The sequence below is a fragment of the Protopterus annectens genome, chromosome 3.part1 (assembly GCF_019279795.1).
Source record: "Protopterus annectens isolate FY-2018-M chromosome 3.part1, PAN1.0, whole genome shotgun sequence".
NCBI lineage: Eukaryota > Metazoa > Chordata > Ceratodontiformes > Protopteridae > Protopterus > Protopterus annectens.
Window position 1 is genome coordinate 358,655,433 of NC_056732.1, and position 18,644 is coordinate 358,674,076.

General features: G+C 38.3%; 1 protein-coding gene across 1 annotated transcript in view; it reads right to left on the reverse strand.

Annotated features, from left to right (window-relative positions):
• CPVL (carboxypeptidase vitellogenic like) overlaps positions 1 to 18,644 on the reverse strand; it is a 1,169,046-nt gene that overhangs the window by 601,539 nt on the left and 548,863 nt on the right. Inside the window, exons 8-9 of the mRNA XM_044066818.1 lie at positions 3,671 to 3,793; positions 3,257 to 3,388 (exon numbers count right to left, since the gene is read on the reverse strand). Of these exons, the coding sequence (XP_043922753.1) occupies positions 3,257 to 3,388; positions 3,671 to 3,793 (255 nt within the window). The remainder of the gene's footprint in view (positions 1 to 3,256; positions 3,389 to 3,670; positions 3,794 to 18,644) is intronic.

Below are 18,644 nucleotides of genomic sequence, written 5' to 3' on the forward strand. Positions count from 1 at the left end.
GCAGGTAAAAGCTGCACTCTCTAAAACCAAAAACACAGTATCCATGGGACCAGACAACATCCCAGGGTGTGTTTTACACGAACTTCAGAACAAACTGGCTCCCCATCTAAGAATCATGTTCAATCATAGTCTATCAGGCTTTGTGCCTACTGAATGGCACGCAGCAACAGTTATCCCTCCACAAAGGGAGAGCCACCACTGATCCTGGGAACTATCGTCCTATTAGCCTGATGAGCCTGGTCTGCAAGGCCATGGAAAGTATCATCATGGAACTCATAAACAAAGACATTGGTAACCTCCAAACTCTGGACCCACCCAGTTCATGTTTGTGAAAGGCAGATCATGCCTTCTGAACCTGATCGACTTCTTTGAGCCAGTCACCAAAGCTGTAGACGAGGGTAAGGTGGTTCACACAGCCTATCTTGACCTCGCCAAGGCTTTCAACACCATCCCCCATTCTGGAATTATAGCTAAACTCACTAAACTAGGTATAAATCCCTACATCACAAGATAGGTTGGCAACTAGCTCACTGACAGAACCCACACTGTAAAAGTTGCAGACTCCAAATCTGACTTCAAACCAGTGACAAGTGGAGTACCACAGGGTTCAGTCCTGGGACCTCTCCTGTTTGGTATCTACTTGTCTGAAGTACAGGCTAACACAGAAGGCCTCTGCTAATGAAGTTTGCAGATGACTGCAAACTAGGAGCCATAGTAGAGTCCCCAAATTATGTGGGCATCCTAAGGGCCTCAGTGAGACAGATGCCTGGTGTCAGAGGCATGGCCTCAAGCTCAATGCCAAAAAGTGCATTGTCATCCCCTTTGGTAAAAACTCTGTACCCATGAACTACCACATAAATGGCAGTCAACTTAATGCTGAATGCGTGATAAGAGACCTTGGGACCCAGGTGGACAGTAGTCTCTCCTTTGATAATCACATCGCCACAGTAGTCATGAAATCCTTCTATGTGGCACACCTCATCACAAAAGGGTTCTCATCCAGGTAAAAAGAGGTCATTGTTCCCCTCTACTCGGCACTCAGACCAATTATAGAGTACAATGTCCCTTTTGGAATGTACCTCACAAGACATCTGCAGCAGCTGGAAAGGCCACAGGAGTACCTCACAAAGAGGATTACTGGCCTCAAACAGATGCCCTACACTGACCGTCTCAGAAAACTCCAGCTTTACTTTGTGGCATATCACCTACTCCGAGGAGATCATTGCCTATCATTTAAAGCCATGTCAAGCCCAGAGCTGAAATCCCAATTCTTCTGAGCTACAAGCTCTAGGGACCTAAACCCTGTCACCACAATACAAAGGACATGCTGGAGGGACAGATTCCTGTCCCACAGACTTCCTATTCTCTGCAACAAGCTACCCGTCTATGTCAAGCAAGGTTCCTCATTAGCACTCCAAGAAAAATCTTGATGAGGGGATGGGGAATAGGAAATACACCCCGGGGATCACTTCTGTGGCTCTGCTTGACAGGAGCACAGGAAATTAACTTTCTTGGGTGGCGTAAGCCAGGGAACCTTGTTGGCTAGGCTTACTTAGGCCCTTGGGTCGATAGCCTAGTACCTATCTAAGATGGACTGAGAATGTGCAGAATAAAGGAAATTATTTGGATAGAGAGGGAGAAGTAAATAACAGAGGGAAAAAGAGGAGGGCTTTTTAACCTAATAAAGGCAAAAAAAAAAAAAAAAAAAAAATTAAGCAGTCATTATGATTAGTGCGATTTAGCAAAATACTGTCTAAAAGCATTTTTCTTCCAGGATACCTTGCAAAAAAAGATCAATACAGGTATTTATATTAGCAAACTATCTGATCATTTTTTTCTAATTGATATGGTTATGACATTTGGAAGTTGTTTGTCTTTTCCATTATCTGAAAGGAAATTTTTTGTGATATTACCCATGATGTGCTTGACAATATCCACATATGTCATGGTAATTTCTGCATTCAAATCAGAATTATTTACGGCACACTGAAAAGCTGTAAACACAATAAACACAATGAAACACATCTACTCCTATAACTATTTCTGAGCTAAGTAACATACAGATTATTGGTTATGCACTACATTACATAAGCCTTCAAGTGTGTAAATTTTTCTTACATCTTATTCATAGTAAATCTGCATACCTCCAGCAAAGTTTGGCTAGGGCAAAAATGCAGGAATGTGTATTTATTTTCTTTTTCAAACTAACAACTATAATCTATTAGTCTCTATAATTTTTGGACAAGTGAAAAAATAAAAGACTGCTGAACATACAATGGGGTAGGTGAAATGTATACTGTACAGATGTAGCAGATATTAATGAGAAGAGGTTATACGGAAATGAGATAATCTATCTGGAAAAACACTTGCATTCAGCTTTTAGACAGAAATTCTATTCTTAATGAGGTAAATGTGATATTGCAGAGGATTCCATTATGAAGGGGCGGACTGCATCAAAGCAAATGATGAGATAAGTCTTGCTGGCAGTGGAAGGCTAGTAGCAAAAATTATTAAGCAATATGTGAGACAAGGAGATGATGCACAAAGTAAGAGACAGTACGGCTAAATGAAGTAAACAGGACAGTACAGTTTTTAAAACACGTGAATATAAAACTATGTCATAATGAAGAGCAATATGAAGGCAGCCCACTATTTTAAGCCTAAAAGCAGCCATATATTTAAAAAGCAGAAAAGAATTAGAAAATCATATTACTCAAGCTAGAAATTAAAATAAAATATATAAAGTGATATGCTACTGCACAAGAATGTGACCATGTGTTAACTTTAAACAAATATATACATATTTCTAAATAAAATATATTCATATTTATTACAAATATATACCTAGAAGGAAAATGTATGGGAGTTCATTTTTAAGGAAGGGGGAAGGCAAAAATAACAAAAAAAGCAGAAAAAAGTATGAGGCCCTGGGTTTGGTTCTTTTCTCAGACAATTTGCCAGATGCATTTCAGCCCTTAATTACACTTCCCTTCACTCTGTCATGGAAGTTGGAGTCTTTCTGTAAAGGAAAGAAGACAGCAACATACAAACAAGAAAAAGCACACCGAAGCAATCAAAGTCTGAAACGTAGCCAAAGAAAACCCCAAGAAATGTGGATAGCTTGAAAGTTACTGAATCATTTCACCCAGAACTGAAGTCTCCCCCTCCCTCCACCACTTTTTTTTTTTCCACATGACCTCTGCTCTGCTCAGATGGTTTGAATTTTAAGGCTATATTATAGGCCTCCAGCACGTACTTCAAAGGCTTCAATCCATTTCTTCTGCTGGATGTACATTACTCCCAGATCAGTCTGCTCTTGGACATACTGTTTCTGGTTCTCATCCACCATGCCAGTCTGGTACAAAAACTCTGCATAGCCACCCAGCATCTGCCAAACAGAAAAAAAAAATACAAAGAAATATGTTTATATCACAACAGTATGCTCAGCATGTAAAGTACATGAGCGGGAAAAAAAAAATCAGAAAAGTGTTTGGTGATGTTTTTCTAATCAGTGGCTGGAATCAACAAAGCAATGCACACTACAGGCTAACCTTATCCATGGTCTTAAACATGTGGTATGACTTAAAATGTTTAACGTCATTAGGAAATCGCAGGTCTGTAAAACAATATAATGTGCACAGCCTTTCTAGAGGGAAAGCAGGTTACCTACCTCTTCCGGATCGCACAGGCCATCACCAATGGCAACTCCCTTGAAGTTTATCTTAACTTTAGCTGCAGAATTGTGGGTATGGATATAGTAGCCAATGGCAGGAACATACTTCCCTGCATAAGACTGAAAAAAAGAAAGCACAAAAAATAAGAAGCCAGGATTCAAATATTTTACCCTGTTGTTATGTCAACTTTTAATATTCTTTCCAATTAAACCATTTTTGGAGGGGGGATAACTTTGCTTATAATACAAGCTAACAAATTTAATATAAGGAAAGGCCCTGAACTGAGGAATTTTGAGTTTTTCTTACATTACAACAAAGGCAAGAACGTGGTTAAAAGCATACAAGTCAAGTGGGTTGCAGCTAGTATGCCAAATATTGCATATGTTCTGTATCAGTGCTAAAAGGGGTAGATGCACACATTATCCAGAAAGCAGCAAGGGATGTTATATTACTGACTGTTGACCTCACTTGTTTTCTTCCTAACAAAGTCTATCACTGTACAACAAGGTGACAACAAGTGGATTTTTCAGCTAGGATGATAGGCGAGTCAGTCAAGAATGTAGCTCAAATGGATACATACTTTTTCTGAACAACTTTCAGAAATGAAATTACTTACACAGACTGTAAGTTTACAACTAGCTTATGTTTAACCCTACAATATAGATATGGTAATTTACTTACCTGGAGATAGAAATGTTAATTTAAAAACACATTTATAGCTGCAGGTGAGATTTGTAAAAGATGTATTCACTTATTAATTGCGCAGGCAACATACAAAGAGCATTTTTTTTAAAGTGCAGGGCAACAATATAAAGATGTCAGCACACAACAGAAATTTCTGCCTGCATTCTTGAATTCACTTTCTTGCATTTTTAATTTTATTTTATTTACATTTTGTTGACTGGGTTAGTCCCATTAGGCCAATGACCTTTTTTTCAGGGGATACCAGAGGTGGCACTCATACTAGCTAAGGGAAATTTGCCCAAGACACGGAAACTTTCACTATCCTTTTAAATAAGTGCAGTGGAATCTTTTACATCCACCTGAGATAGCACCAGCTCAGACAGATGGGGGCCATGATTTACTGTCTCATCAGAAGGTTGGTACACTCAGAAGTGCAGCACCCTTATGTTGCACTGAAGTCTCAGTACTGGAAAAATACTAAATACCTGGTATAGGAGTAGAACTCACAGCCATCTCATCTTTAGCACCAAAAACAAATGCACTACCTGTGGAGCCACTAACACTGTATAATTAATTCACACATTACTTTTCTTATGCTTGAACAAATAATCCATTATGATGTTTCTTCCACACTTGTTTTGCCCCTATATATTTACCACTACAATGAGTGAAAGCTAGCTCTGTACTTACTTAAAGACACAAAACTCTGGAAGTTTAACTATCCCCATTATTCTTGTTTTTAAACCTATATCAGACTCGGAAGCTGTTGATAAGTCTTAGATATTATGGATGCCAATAATTATTTCAAACTTAGACTACAGTTTTTAAAGCAGTGGTATACAAACTGCCCTCATACCACAGTTACCACAGGCATAGTAGTAACACATGTACTTAATTCCAGTCCTGAAATGAGGTTTGAGATGTTTAAATACTCTGACAGCTGGTTTGGTAAGACACTAACAGCTATACTACATGTTTGTGTGTCTCAGACTTGGCAAAGAAATAGCAAACAGTAATGCCATGCTGAACAAAACAAAATGTCAAGCCCTGGCACATTCAAGGTATGATAACCAACCCTGTTTCTCTTCATTTTCCTGTACTGCCATTAATCCACTCTTCTAGACAATACCCCAGTTAGTTTCAAAGCATTTTAATGAATACAAGGCCACCACCTTACATCTCCAGATATTACTATAATAAACAAAGTAGGAAAAACACTCAAAACAATTCTGACTTTTTCTAGTAGTGGTGTCTACATAAGACCAAACAAATAGTTACACTTGTGAGCATACTCTGAAATAGAAAGGTAAAGGTTTACATAGACATCAGTATGGCACACACTAGAAACATTTCAAATGTTACCATTACTTTTAATGAGAAGTATTAATAGCCAAAATTATACAAGAAACCTCAATGCAATGCTAAAAACAAATGTATCCTGCTCAAAATGTGTAACAGAACATTCTGAGGTGGGGATATGGGGGCACAACAGTTAGTACAACTTGTCTGTCAGTGACTTGACCCAGTTTTGCTTCTTGACTGAGAATCCATCTGTAAAGAGTCTGCATATTCCTGCCACATGTGTGTATTTTGCTGTGGAGATCTGTGTCACACCTCCCTCCCCTCAATGCTGTTTCAATGACTGTGAGTTTGCTTTCAAGGGCAGAGAAGTTTTAATGCAAAGTCTATTTTCACTGTGAGACTGTATTGCTTTGTTTATCAGATGTATTTTAGTGTTTGTGCTATAAAATGTAAAATAAAAGCTTTAAATGAAATCCAAACAATCATTGTAGAAGTAAAGCAGTATGCACATTACAGTGTTTATGATAAATGGGGTGAAATAACCAAGTAATGGGACATTGGAATGGCTGCAGGGTGGAGGAGTGTGTATGGGGTGCCCCATATGACCATGATTTTGTGAGGGGAGAAAGGCGGCACAGTCAGCTCCAGGCGGCACAAACTCTAGCTATGCCATTGATCAGTAGGCCATGAAGAATGCCTTTTGGAGGTCCTATCAAACTATAGTATTCTTTTGTTAAGCTTAGAATATTGCTCACCATTAAATACCCTACTTTTACCACAAAACCCACATACTGCAAGTCACTAAAAACAGATTCATAGGTGTGTAGTAGGCTAATGGCCCTGGAGCCTTTACAAGCCTAGCCCATAGAAATGCCCTGGCATTGTGCCACCCGTTAGCTCCCAGTGCCTCTATCAAGTAGAACTACTGGAGTGATCCCCGGGGTGAACTTTCTATTTCCCATCCACTCATCAAGATTTCTCTTGAAGAGGGCCAGTGAGGTGATCTGCTTGACATGTATGGGAAGTCTATTCCATAGCATGGGCAGTCTCTGGGTTATGAACCTGTCCCTCCTGCATGTTCTGTTGATTGTGGTAATGAGGTTGAGGTATCTGGATCGTGTGGTGCGGAGGGATTTGGATTTCTTTAGATGTAGCATTTCTAATAGAGCTGGGTCAGACATGGCTTTGTAAGTCAAGCAGAGATCACCTCTTAGTAGACGATATGAGACAGAGAATAGCTGGTGTTTTTTTGAGTCTGCCCATGTAGGACATGTGTTTAAGGCCTAGGATCCTCTTCGTGAGGTACTTTTGTGGTCTTTCCAGCTGTTGCATGTGTCTAGTGAGGTACATGCCAAATGGGGCATTATACTCGATGACTGGCCTAATGAGGGAAGGGTAGAGAGAGAGATAATGACCTCTCTTCCTGGATGCAAAACTCTTGATAATGATATGTGCCACATAGAAGGACTTTCTGACCACAGTGGCAATGTGGTGGTCGAAGGAGAGGTTGCTGTCAACCTGTGCCTCCAGATCTCTTATAAAGCCTTCAGTGTTCAGTGGGCTCCCATCGATGTGGTAATTAGTGGGAACTGAGTTTTTCCCAAAGTAGTTGGCAGCACATTTTTTGGCATTAAGCTTAAGACCATTGTCTGGACACCAGTCATTGGTCTCAGTGAGGCCTTTCTGTAGGATGTCTTCATCACTTGGATAGTTAATAATGGCTCCCAACTTGCAGTCGTCTGCAAATTTGGTCAGCCAGAGTCCCTTTGTGTTAGTCTGGACTTCTGAGAAGTAGATGCCAAACAGGAGAGGACCTACGACAGATTCCTGTGGAACTCCACTCGTGACTGGTTGGCAATCTGACTTGGAGTCCGCTAATTTCACACTGTGGGTTCTACCTGTGAGCCAATTTCCTACTCACCTAGTGATATAGGGGTTGATGCCTAGTTTGGTGAGTTTATCAATGACTCCTGAGTGGGGAATGGTATCAAAAGCCTTGGTCAGATCGAGGTAGGCTGTATGAACTGCCTTGCCCTCATCCACAGCTCTGGTGACTGACTCAAAGAAGTCAGACAGGTTGAGCAGGCATGATCAACCTTTCACAGAACCAAACTGAGTAGGATCTAGAGCAGGGGTGTCCAACCTTTTCAGTTGCAAGGGCCGCATTGAGTCAACAGAAATGGTCTGGGGGCAAACAGCAAGTGAGGGCCAAAAAAAAAAAAAAAAAGGTCTCTCACAAACTGAAGAGCAAAAAAAAAAAAAAAAGGGCACGTCGTAAACTAATGAGCAAAATGCCAGTATATGCGGACTAATACAAAGTCGACCCACTGGCTGTTTTGTAGGTGAATTTGAACAATAAATAAATTAATAAATGCATAATATTTGCCCTAAAATTCAATATCTCATTCTAATTGTTAAAAAAACTGTTAAATCTAACATCTACTTTAACATCAAAGTTTATTTGTAAAAAAAATTAACAGGTACGACCCTTACAAGAGGAGCAGAACTCAAGCAATGCACTGCATTATAACTCTGCCAGCATCACTGGGACTGTGAGATAGCAGGCACACATCCAATAAACAAAAACAGGTAAGTTTGACAAACCACAAATTCAGCTAAGGCTGCTATAATACATGCAAGGTGCACACTAAACTAATAAGAAACTGCATTGCTTACTAACAAACACATATATAAGACATTTACATCTAAAGTAGAAATTAAAGCACTTGTAATGTAAAAGTATTTGGTTTCCAAACAAGGATGGCTTGACAGAAAGTAATTTATAGTTCAAGCTTCTTCTGTTTAATATACCAAGGAAGCAAATGCAGATGTCTAACATTCTAATCTAGTAATGTTCAATGCACTTAAAAGGGCAGACTAGATAGACTTATTGACTCCTTCTGCCATTAAGCAAATGTAATGCAATTACCACAGTGAGAACCAATTATTTGGTTTACAGGTGGTAGAAGGAAGAAAAGGGTGGAGTGAGGGCAGCTGCTTACAGTTAGATTCAGCATCTGGGCAGACATGACAAACTAGCAACCTCTTTCTACCATTATGTTCATATGTGTACCAAAACAACATTTTAATTTAATTGCTTCTGTCAAAAGAAAACTATGACCTTTGGATCACTTAAGAGGCTAAGCATGGTCCCTCACAAATGATAAATATGTACTACTAGACATAGAACAGTGCTAGATAATGGTCAACTACTTGGTACACAAGTCTAGTGTTGGACAGTTTAGCTCAGAAAGTAACAGCACTTCTGAGCAAGTGTCTTAACTACAGAGTAAAGGGACACTTCTGCCCAGTGTGCTTACCCAGTTACACAGTGACCGCTGTGCACCATTCAACTCTTCCCCTGTGGTATGCATCCTGTCAGTACATTCTCACAGATCATAATTCCTTACTTACATCCCAATTAATGCTGCCTTCATCTTGCGATTCTACAATCCCCTTAGCATCAGTCATACTGTACCATACAAACCCTAACTGACTGTACAAAAGATGTCATGACTTTACATATTACTCTTAAGTTATTAACCCTCTGGGATTCTTAATTCACTTCACCTGACTGGCTGCTTGTCTTCTGCTGAATCTTTCTCTTAATCTATGTTAACTCACTTTCTTCACTAATCTGCATACTGACCAATCCCCTCTTCTCTTCCTGCTGATATTACTCTGATCTTTCAGATCCATTATTCCTACCCTTTTTGTCAAACCTGCAATTCAGCTTTCTTTTATTACTTTTTGTTTCCTATGTCTCCTTACCTTCTTTAAATTATTCCAGAGGCAATCTAACTATATTACCTCTGCTTTCTCCTACCTCTTATGTATTCCTATACCCAAAACTAAAGCATTATGCATGTGACTTAAGAATCCTGGTTGTTTTAATTTAAATATAAAGACTTGATTTTCTGCCTTCTTTGTGTTTTAAGACTACTTATCCTACATGTTTGCAATTGCAACCGCTGGCTGCACCGAGTATGGTGGCTCCTGATAGGCGCTTAAGGATTTCTGCAGCATTTACATTGCTTCCCACTCACATTCACAGCAGGTCAGGCATCCCTAGCCTAGAGATAATACTTTCCGCTTCAAAATGTATATTTTAAATTTCAACCTCGGAGTAGTATGTAGGTCTACGTGTATTCAAGACAGGTGCACTGTACTACAGGGCTACACAGAGGACAGCAAACATTTTCAGCATATGCTATGCAAGTCATGGAGTACAAAATATTGGTAACTTCACATCTCACGAAATATTTCTCTACAATTCTTATAGTTATGCATACGTTTATGACTGACTGCATTCAGCAAAGATGTGCCTAAAACTGGTCTGTTGTGATCAACGCACTACCCCGGTAAACGAACATACATGCATACACAAACTAATGAAATAACAAATAGTTTGGATTTTCATCACTTCCTTTCCCAGCTGTTTATCCGAGTTGCAGTTCTCTTAACTAACCGATCAACAAGTCAATACTCCGAGGTTGAAATTTAAAATATACATTTTGAAGCGGAAAGTATTATCTTTGTGTTTTAAGACTACTTCATGTTTGCAATTGCAACCGCTGGAAAACGCTGTTAAACAGATTAAGAAGACATAAGGACTGTAGATAACGGACATATAGTATAAATAGCCAACGACCACTAAAAGACACTACAAATCACTAACTCCTGCAGAGCATCACGTAAACAAGATACATAATTTGACGTTGTACATCAACACATTTTTAGACCCTTAAAATTAATTGTGGACTACATTACAAAAATATTCTCGTGTAGGAGTTCAAGACATAAAGTGCTTTGTAAGAGAAAGACCTCAGGAATGTATGTAGTCTTCCACTTCGTACTCAAATTACACGTAGCCCGCCTTACATTTTTAAAAAAAATACACATCACTCAAATGTCGCACCGGTGCACCCATTCCCCAGTTAAAATGTATACAAACATCTTTTTCAGATTATACTGCAACCACATCTACTGCAGCAACGAAAGTAAGTTAGTGCACAAAGCACTGCCATTACTATCCGAAATGCCATGGGAAAGAGCTTATTAAGCGCCTAATTAGCCTTTGTCACGCACCTGACCAAGTATAAATTACTTGGCTTACCTTTTACTGCTGGAGATGTTGTAGTGTAGTCTGTGAAAATAAATCCTCTCTCTGCGCATACCAGCGGAAAGACGCTGTGAAAAACGTAAGTTGGCGCATCGCAGAACAGCTGAAATCGCGGACGTGTAAACACACGGAAAAAACTTAAATTTCAATTAAATTTCAATTTAAGGGGCTGCATGGAAGAGCTCTGAGGGGGTTGGACACTCCTGATCTAGAGTTTGGAGATTCCCTATATCCTTGTTAATTAGGTCCATGATGATGCACTCCATAGCCTTACATATCAGGCTCGTCAGGCTAATGGGGTGATAATTCCCAGGGTCTGTAGTCGCTCCCCATTTATGGAGAGGGATGATTGTAGCAGTGCACCATTCGGTAGGGACAAAGCTTGAGGTGAGGCTGTGACTGAGCAGGGCACACAGATGTTGTGCCAGTTCACTTTGTAGTTCATGTAGAACACATCCAGGGATATTGTTGGGTCCCATGGAAGCTGTATTCTTGGCTTTGGACAATGCAGCTTTAACCTGTGCTGCAGTAATGCTGAGTGCCTGGCATTCCTCCGGTATTGTGATTGGTCCTTTATGGCAGGAGAGAGGATTAAAGTTGGCACGGAATTTGTCAGCCAGTATGTTGGCAATATCTGTTGGCTCAGTACAGGAGATACCATTGTGCAGTAACTCAGAGCAAATTTGGGTATTGCCATGGATATTCTTGATACAACTATAGAAGGCTTTGTGGTTGTTTTTAGTGTCTGCCACAATTCTGCTTTCATAGTTGGCTTTAGAGGTTTTGATGAGGGATCTCAACTATTTGTTGAGGCTAATATGGGAGTTTTTCCAGTCTTGGGACTTCACCTTTTTCTGCAATAGTTTCTTCCTTCTATTGTAGAGTTTATTAATGGCAGGGGATCACCAGATTGGCTTTCATTTTTTTGGAGGAGAGCGTCTTGGTTCTGTTTGGTATGGTTCTGTTTGGTATGGCTAGTTCCATGTATTTATTTATGTGTCCGTACAGTGGGTTGGTGTATGATTCGGCAGTCATGCATCTATTTTCCATTGACATGGGTGCCGTGAAGTTAGCCAGCTCTGTTTTTAGGAGCCCAAAGTCAGCTTTGGAGATGTTTTTCATGATGGTTACCTTTACGGGAGGTGTGGATGATATGTAAATTTCGATGGTGATTAGTTTGTGGTCGGATCTAACCAGGGAGGAATGTTGGCATGTTTTATCAAGACATTAACTAGAAAATTAATATAAAATCTAAATCAGTCATGTTTTAAGTGTTGTAAATGGTACACAAATCATTTTGAGAACTAAGAAAATGTTCTTTCTTTCTGGCTGATTAAAACTTGCATACTGTAAATCAAACTAAATGGCAATCTTTGCATACTAAATTAGGAATGAGATGGTTATACAAGGATATAATCTGTACACTGATTTAAGATGTATTAACCTGTCTCTTTTTGCCTTGGTCTGTAGGAGCAGTGTGTGAAATGCTACTGTATACTTTACGTGTCTGTAAACAGCAAATATCACTTATTTTCATTTCCTACAAATGCCCCACTTGCTTTGAATTAACTTATTACAAACTTTCTCCAGTTTTCCCACAAAGGGAAAATGCAACATTCAAGGTGAATTTACCCTTCACAGCTGACCACCTACTGTCTCAGAGTCTGCTTCAGTACTTGAATATCAGACAGCACAAGCCACAGTTCAGCTATTACAAGTCTGGCTCAAGTGTTTCTGTGTTCAAAACCTAAGGCAGTCCTTTCCTTTTCAAGAATGTCAGAAGTACTTTTTACCACAGACCAAAATCTTCAAGTTCACAGCACTAGGGTGAGTCCCATGACATGTGGATTTTGCTTCAAAATGTTTTTTTTCCACACCAGGCAAGGTGTGACTTAAGATGATAAAACTGCCCTTGTTACAGTCAGTTGTCAACTTCAGTGGAACGACTGGGGTTTTGACAATGACAGTATCTTTTTTCAGTCTGGTGATGAGATGTAGGAGGAGCCATCCACCAGTGACCTTACAAGCATCAGTATAGCTGATTGAGTAAACAGAGCGGTTTGCTGGGTTGGTAGCACATTTGCTGGATTTTTGGCTAAGTACTGAAGTTACAGTGCAGTCACATTAGCAGCTCTGCATTAAGTCATTAGTTATTGTGAAGAGGGAATGCATCCTGAGGCCCAGTCACTTCTCAGCCTACAGAAAAAAATCCCTTTCATCTTTGTCATTTTAAAATAATAGAAAGTGCAGGCAATATGGTTCTGATTTCTTGATTATGAGGTCAGGTTAAACAAAGTTCATGCCTGTGGTGGGTTTAAGAAGTGGTCATTCTCCTAATTTTGAGGTATTAACACTAGTATATTAATTGTACGTACACCTTAGGTTTGGCAGAGCAGGCTCACTAGTCTTGCATAGAAAGTTTTTTTGTCAGGAGGTTTTGTTTTACCATCCTCCTCTCTACTAGAATATGACTCATCAGGGGAAAGGATATGCAATTTGGGGCATTTTGTGTAAAACAATTCTTAGTTCAAGTGGACAGGAGAGGTTTTCAGTTTATGATCTGGTGAATAGGCTAAGCTGATTATCGGGACTCTGGTCTATCAGGGCTTCCTTTGTTATTTCAGAGCTTTGGCTGAAGTTGAAGCAAATTTGGCTTCTCTGTTGGGTGGTCAAATTGCCAGAATGTTGTGTAGATTACGTGGAATAGTTTCTGGTCTCAGCTGCACACTTGCCACAACTTACCTCTTCTCCTCACTACTTTATGGCATTCTCATCCTTACTAACCTCCAGGTATCACAAAAATCAAAACTTGAACAATGCTATAATAAAGTGGCTACACCACTGTATAGCACTAAAATGCCTAAATTGGTTAGAACTACCATATCAACTGGCATATACACAGCTTCTTAACACCTATAAAATTATCTAGCATCCATCTGTTTGTCCAGCACTAAAAAACATTCTACACAACTATGTTCCCAATCTGTCATTACAATCCAGTGATCAAAGACTCCTCTCTGTCCGGCAACTTATCAAATCTGCCAGGCATGGTCTCTTCTCAAACCATGTTGCTAAGGCCTGGAACTCCTTACCTGTATCCATCAGGTCAATACCTTCCCTCCAGTCCTTTAAAACTTTAGAAAAACTTCCTAGCCAAAACCTGGTTCTGTTCTTGCTGAATCCCAGGATAAACTATATCCCTAAATATCAACAAGTACCTGTTCATACCTTACACCTCCTCACTCTCCCTTCACTCATTTCCTTACTTGAAATAAGTTTCTCTCCTCTGACTCATGTCATAGCCCTGGTTTTCTTCCCACTTCATGTTGCAATTCCTCTTTTTGAACTTTACTAATTTACCTTTAATTTCTTTATAAACTGGTTAAAACTTCTCTGAATATTACATCAAGTTACATCTATTCTTAACCAGTGTTTTCTCAATTTGTCTAATATGGTAGAAATTAAACTGCAGATGTTTATGTATTTTTGAATAGTGTAAAACTGTTGTTTTTAAAATGTTTTTGTAATACTTTGGAGCTTTTCTCCCCAGGTCTCTGCTGAAAATGGGCACCTACCTAGTTGGACTTTACCAGTAATCAAATGTCAATAAATAAATAATTAATATCAGGTGACAAGGGGTCTTTAGGACTGACTGGTTTGTAAGGGCTGCGAGGAATTCCCTGCACTTCCTTAGAAACAATGTTAAAACATTCATCACCCCTTTTTTGAGGGAAATCATATGATTATCAGAGTGTATGTCAATTTGTTAACAGTAAGTAGAAGTAGTACTGCACAATTATGGTTAACATTTTAACTATGCAGAGCAGTAGGCATATACTATTTCTTAGTTCATGTACTGGTTTCAGTGTTAACTAAAACTTTCAAAAGAATAAAAGACCCCTTTACAAACACGCTGTACAAACGATGGTGGGAGATTGGCCTAATGGTTAAGGTGTTTACCTTACACACACAAAGTGCAGGGTTTGATTCTCACATGGGGTAACTGGCTAGGCTTAAAATGGCCTGAAAGGGCAGGTAGCCTAGTACTAACCTATGAACCTATTCACACTCAGAGTCCAAAAAGCTTTTACTGAATAAAACAGGTAAGTACTTTCACAGAAAGTATTCTGCTTCTTCAGACCATTAACTGACAACTAATAAACCAAGACATTTAAAAAGTAAGACACAGCCAATCATAATAGCTTAAAACAGTCACGTCATCTAATCAATTAAGCAATAAAACTCATGTAAAGAGATGACAACCTACCTAAAAATGAAACTACTTAAAAGTGTATTAAAAGTGCATATTAAAGATCACTAGAAAAACAGCTCTATATTATTGCTTTCACATCATTCATTATTAACTAAATACACATTATAAAAGTAACTAAATTCTAAGCCACTAGTACAATAAAACTGCATATATTATATAGCACTTTCTATGGACATCACTATGTAAACAATATACATTCATTCAAATTAAGTCAGTTTAAAAACAGTAACTTATCTTATACAGTGCAAGAGCAAAAAATTCCTCAGAACAGAATTCCTGGTTACGGAAGCAGTAACTAATTTGAACAATAGTGGAAATAGGAATGCATACATAAAGCGCATATGTTAAACATCCAAAAGGAAATATATATGGAAGGTATTTACTTTAGCAACTCTAATCGTCTGATGTAAACAATATACCTTAAAACTGCTAAATCAGCTTAAGAACCGTAACTTATCTTTGCATATGCAATAACAGAAGGCAAAAAAACTTCACAGAACAAAATCTCTAGTTAGAATTAGTAACTATTTTGAAAAACTATTCAGAGAAAGACACATACACAGTGTAGTCACATATTAAACATGTAAAAAAATATATGGAACGTATATACATTAGCAACTTGCAAAATGAACCACATCTTCAAAGACAGAGTAAAAATAGTCCAAATTAAAATTAGTATAAACCTGCACAAAAGTTATTCAAACAAAATCTGTCAGACACAATCAAGTAGTCAAGATAAACAACGCATCCAACTCCATGTACATTCAGAGGTACATCAATCATATGACTAACCTCACATGACTAAACATAGCCAATGAAGGAAACGGACTACTAAAGGCTACAGTTTTCAAAACATAAAAATAAAAGCCTATCTTCAACTATTATAATGTAGTGACTAAAGAATGTAAAGACACAAAATTATCCAAAATAAAATAATGGGACCTATCTAAGGCATAGATGTATACTTGTGTAGAAATGGCACTTACATATACCAAAGCACAAATATTGTTGAATACATCAATTAGAGGTTGCAAGTTGCCAAATATAAAAATAAGTATGAGATATAACTGCTGTCCCAGCTTGAGTAGTAACACACACACACACATATAAGCAAAAAGCTTCCCAAGAAAGAATTCCTGATTAAAAATGTAAGTGGTAAACTAGCAATACATGCATACTCATTATGTAGTAAAAGAAAATATAAGAAGTGTATTTACTCTAACCACTTGCTATTAACAACGCATATCCTAGGCAACATGACAGAATAATACAAGTTAGAGCTTAAGCAAACCTATAGGATAAAGATCTTGATTCTAAAACAAGAAATCTGTCAGACACAACATGGTTATTATAATGAAAAAAAACATATTTTTAACTCAATATATAATCAATGAAGCCACTAGCATTTGACTACATCTACCCAATGCAGAATAAAGAATTAAAAGTTGCAGTTTACACAGCATTGTGCATGAAAACCTTACATCTTTTGTAATGAAGCAATGAAACAAACGTGCAGAGACAACACTTATATCTAGCATAGCACAGACTCTACAAAACAGGGAAAAACAATGAGCAGAAAAATGCATCTATGCTTTACAGAAATGCTTATAAAAAGTGATTACAATGGCACCAAAATAAAATACATCATATATTCACTAAAAAAAGACAATCAATGTCGCAGAGGTCTCTTTCTCAATACAGGTTTGAGTGAGACCTTTTCATTCAAGCCTGGTTCTATATATGCTTACAAAAGTATCCATTTCTGTAGACTACTCTGTCTTGTTTCCTAATATCAAGTTCCCTTAAATTACTCCTCATACGCTCTTGAATGAATGTCCTGTTCGGTTCTGGATTGCATGTTTAGCAGGAAATATTCCTGCTAAACATGCAATCCAGAACGGAACAGGACATTCATGTCATTTAGATGTTCAAGAATCCTGTCTTTGAACATCCTATTGGTCTTGCCTATATAGAAGATACTGCATGCACAACACATAGCAAAATAAACCAGGTCTCTACTCCTACAATCAGCACAAAAATTCAAATTGATAGTGGTACCAGAAATTTGATGAACAAACGAATAAACAAGTATAGATACCATTGCAGGTTTGCAGTTATGACACCTAAAAGTCAACTTCCTGTTAGAAACGGGCATACCAAAACCACTTAAACTCTTGTAGCACAGCTGTCTTTTCAGCGATAAATTGCTCTTAAAAATAAAACTTGGGTTAAAGATCAACTACTTTCCTGACATCAGAGTCTAAGAGTCTAGGCCAGTTTTTCCATAAAACATCACAGACTAAGTTGACATTACTGGAATATGTAAACAAGGGTCTGTTCTTAGCACAATTACATGGAGGTAAGGAAACAGGGCGTCTATATTCCTTTCTCCTGGAAAAATAAGGTTACCCTAGAGTGTCTCTCAAATCTAGTGTCTCCACTTCACATTTATCTACCACAAACTTACTGTAGCCTCTATCCATAAAATCTTTCTTAAGTTGAAAGGCTGTAACCACATCATCTCCTTTGTTATGTACCTTCATGTTCCTAAGGTAGTGTCCTTTCAAAATATTGAGAGCAACATAACCCAGGTGCATACCACTTCTCAAAATGATAGTATTTTTCTTATAAGGTTTCTTGTCAATGCATGTAACCAGCTCATGCAGATCATTTCTGCAGACAGAGACGTCCAACAAAATCAATACCATCTCTTGAAGATGTGTAACTAAACTTAAGAAAAGTCATTGTTCCATGCAGAAAATCAGTGAAAGCACTAAGGTCATGTTCATCATCTTTCCAGAGGATAAATATAACATCCACGAAATGCCTGTAGGAACATACAGAAGGAGCATACACATTACCTGCTAGAACAACATTTTTCTCCCAGTATGCAAGCATTGAATTTGCATAGTTGTTAGTGCATGCGGTGTCCATCGCAACCGCCAGCTTTCTGTAGATAAAAATTATCGCCAAATACAGAAACATTATTTTCAAGTATAATCTCAAGCAACAAACATATCAACTCAATTTTATTGATAGAAAGTGCTGTATAGGATGTCAAATACTGTCTGACATATTCCTCCCCAACATCGTTTGGGATAACTGTAAACAAAGATGACACATCAAGGGTCACAACGATGTAGTCATATCTACAGAGATTCAACTCAGCCCACATATATAAATCTTCCAAAAAACTTTTAGAGTCTTTCAAAACTGTGTCAGTCTCATTTAAAACAGGTCTAATGGTCTTCTCAACATAAATCGATAAGGGTTCTGTTACCCATCCTCAGCTGGATAAAACAGGTCTCATCGGGGGTTCCACAGGTGTTTTGCGTATCTTAGGGAGTCCATACAGAACTGGAATAATTGGATTTTCAACTGTAAAATAATCAGAGCTCTTGATTGATCAATCCAATCATGAATAGATCATATACTAAAAAATGAACTCTGGATAAAGTCAACCACTCTGTACTTGGCTATATTCACATATGTAGTCTCATCACTCGACATGAAAAATCAGTCTATATAAAGATCTCTGTTGAGCACCACAATGCTCTCACCATTACTGGCAGGGTGTATTTCTAACTGT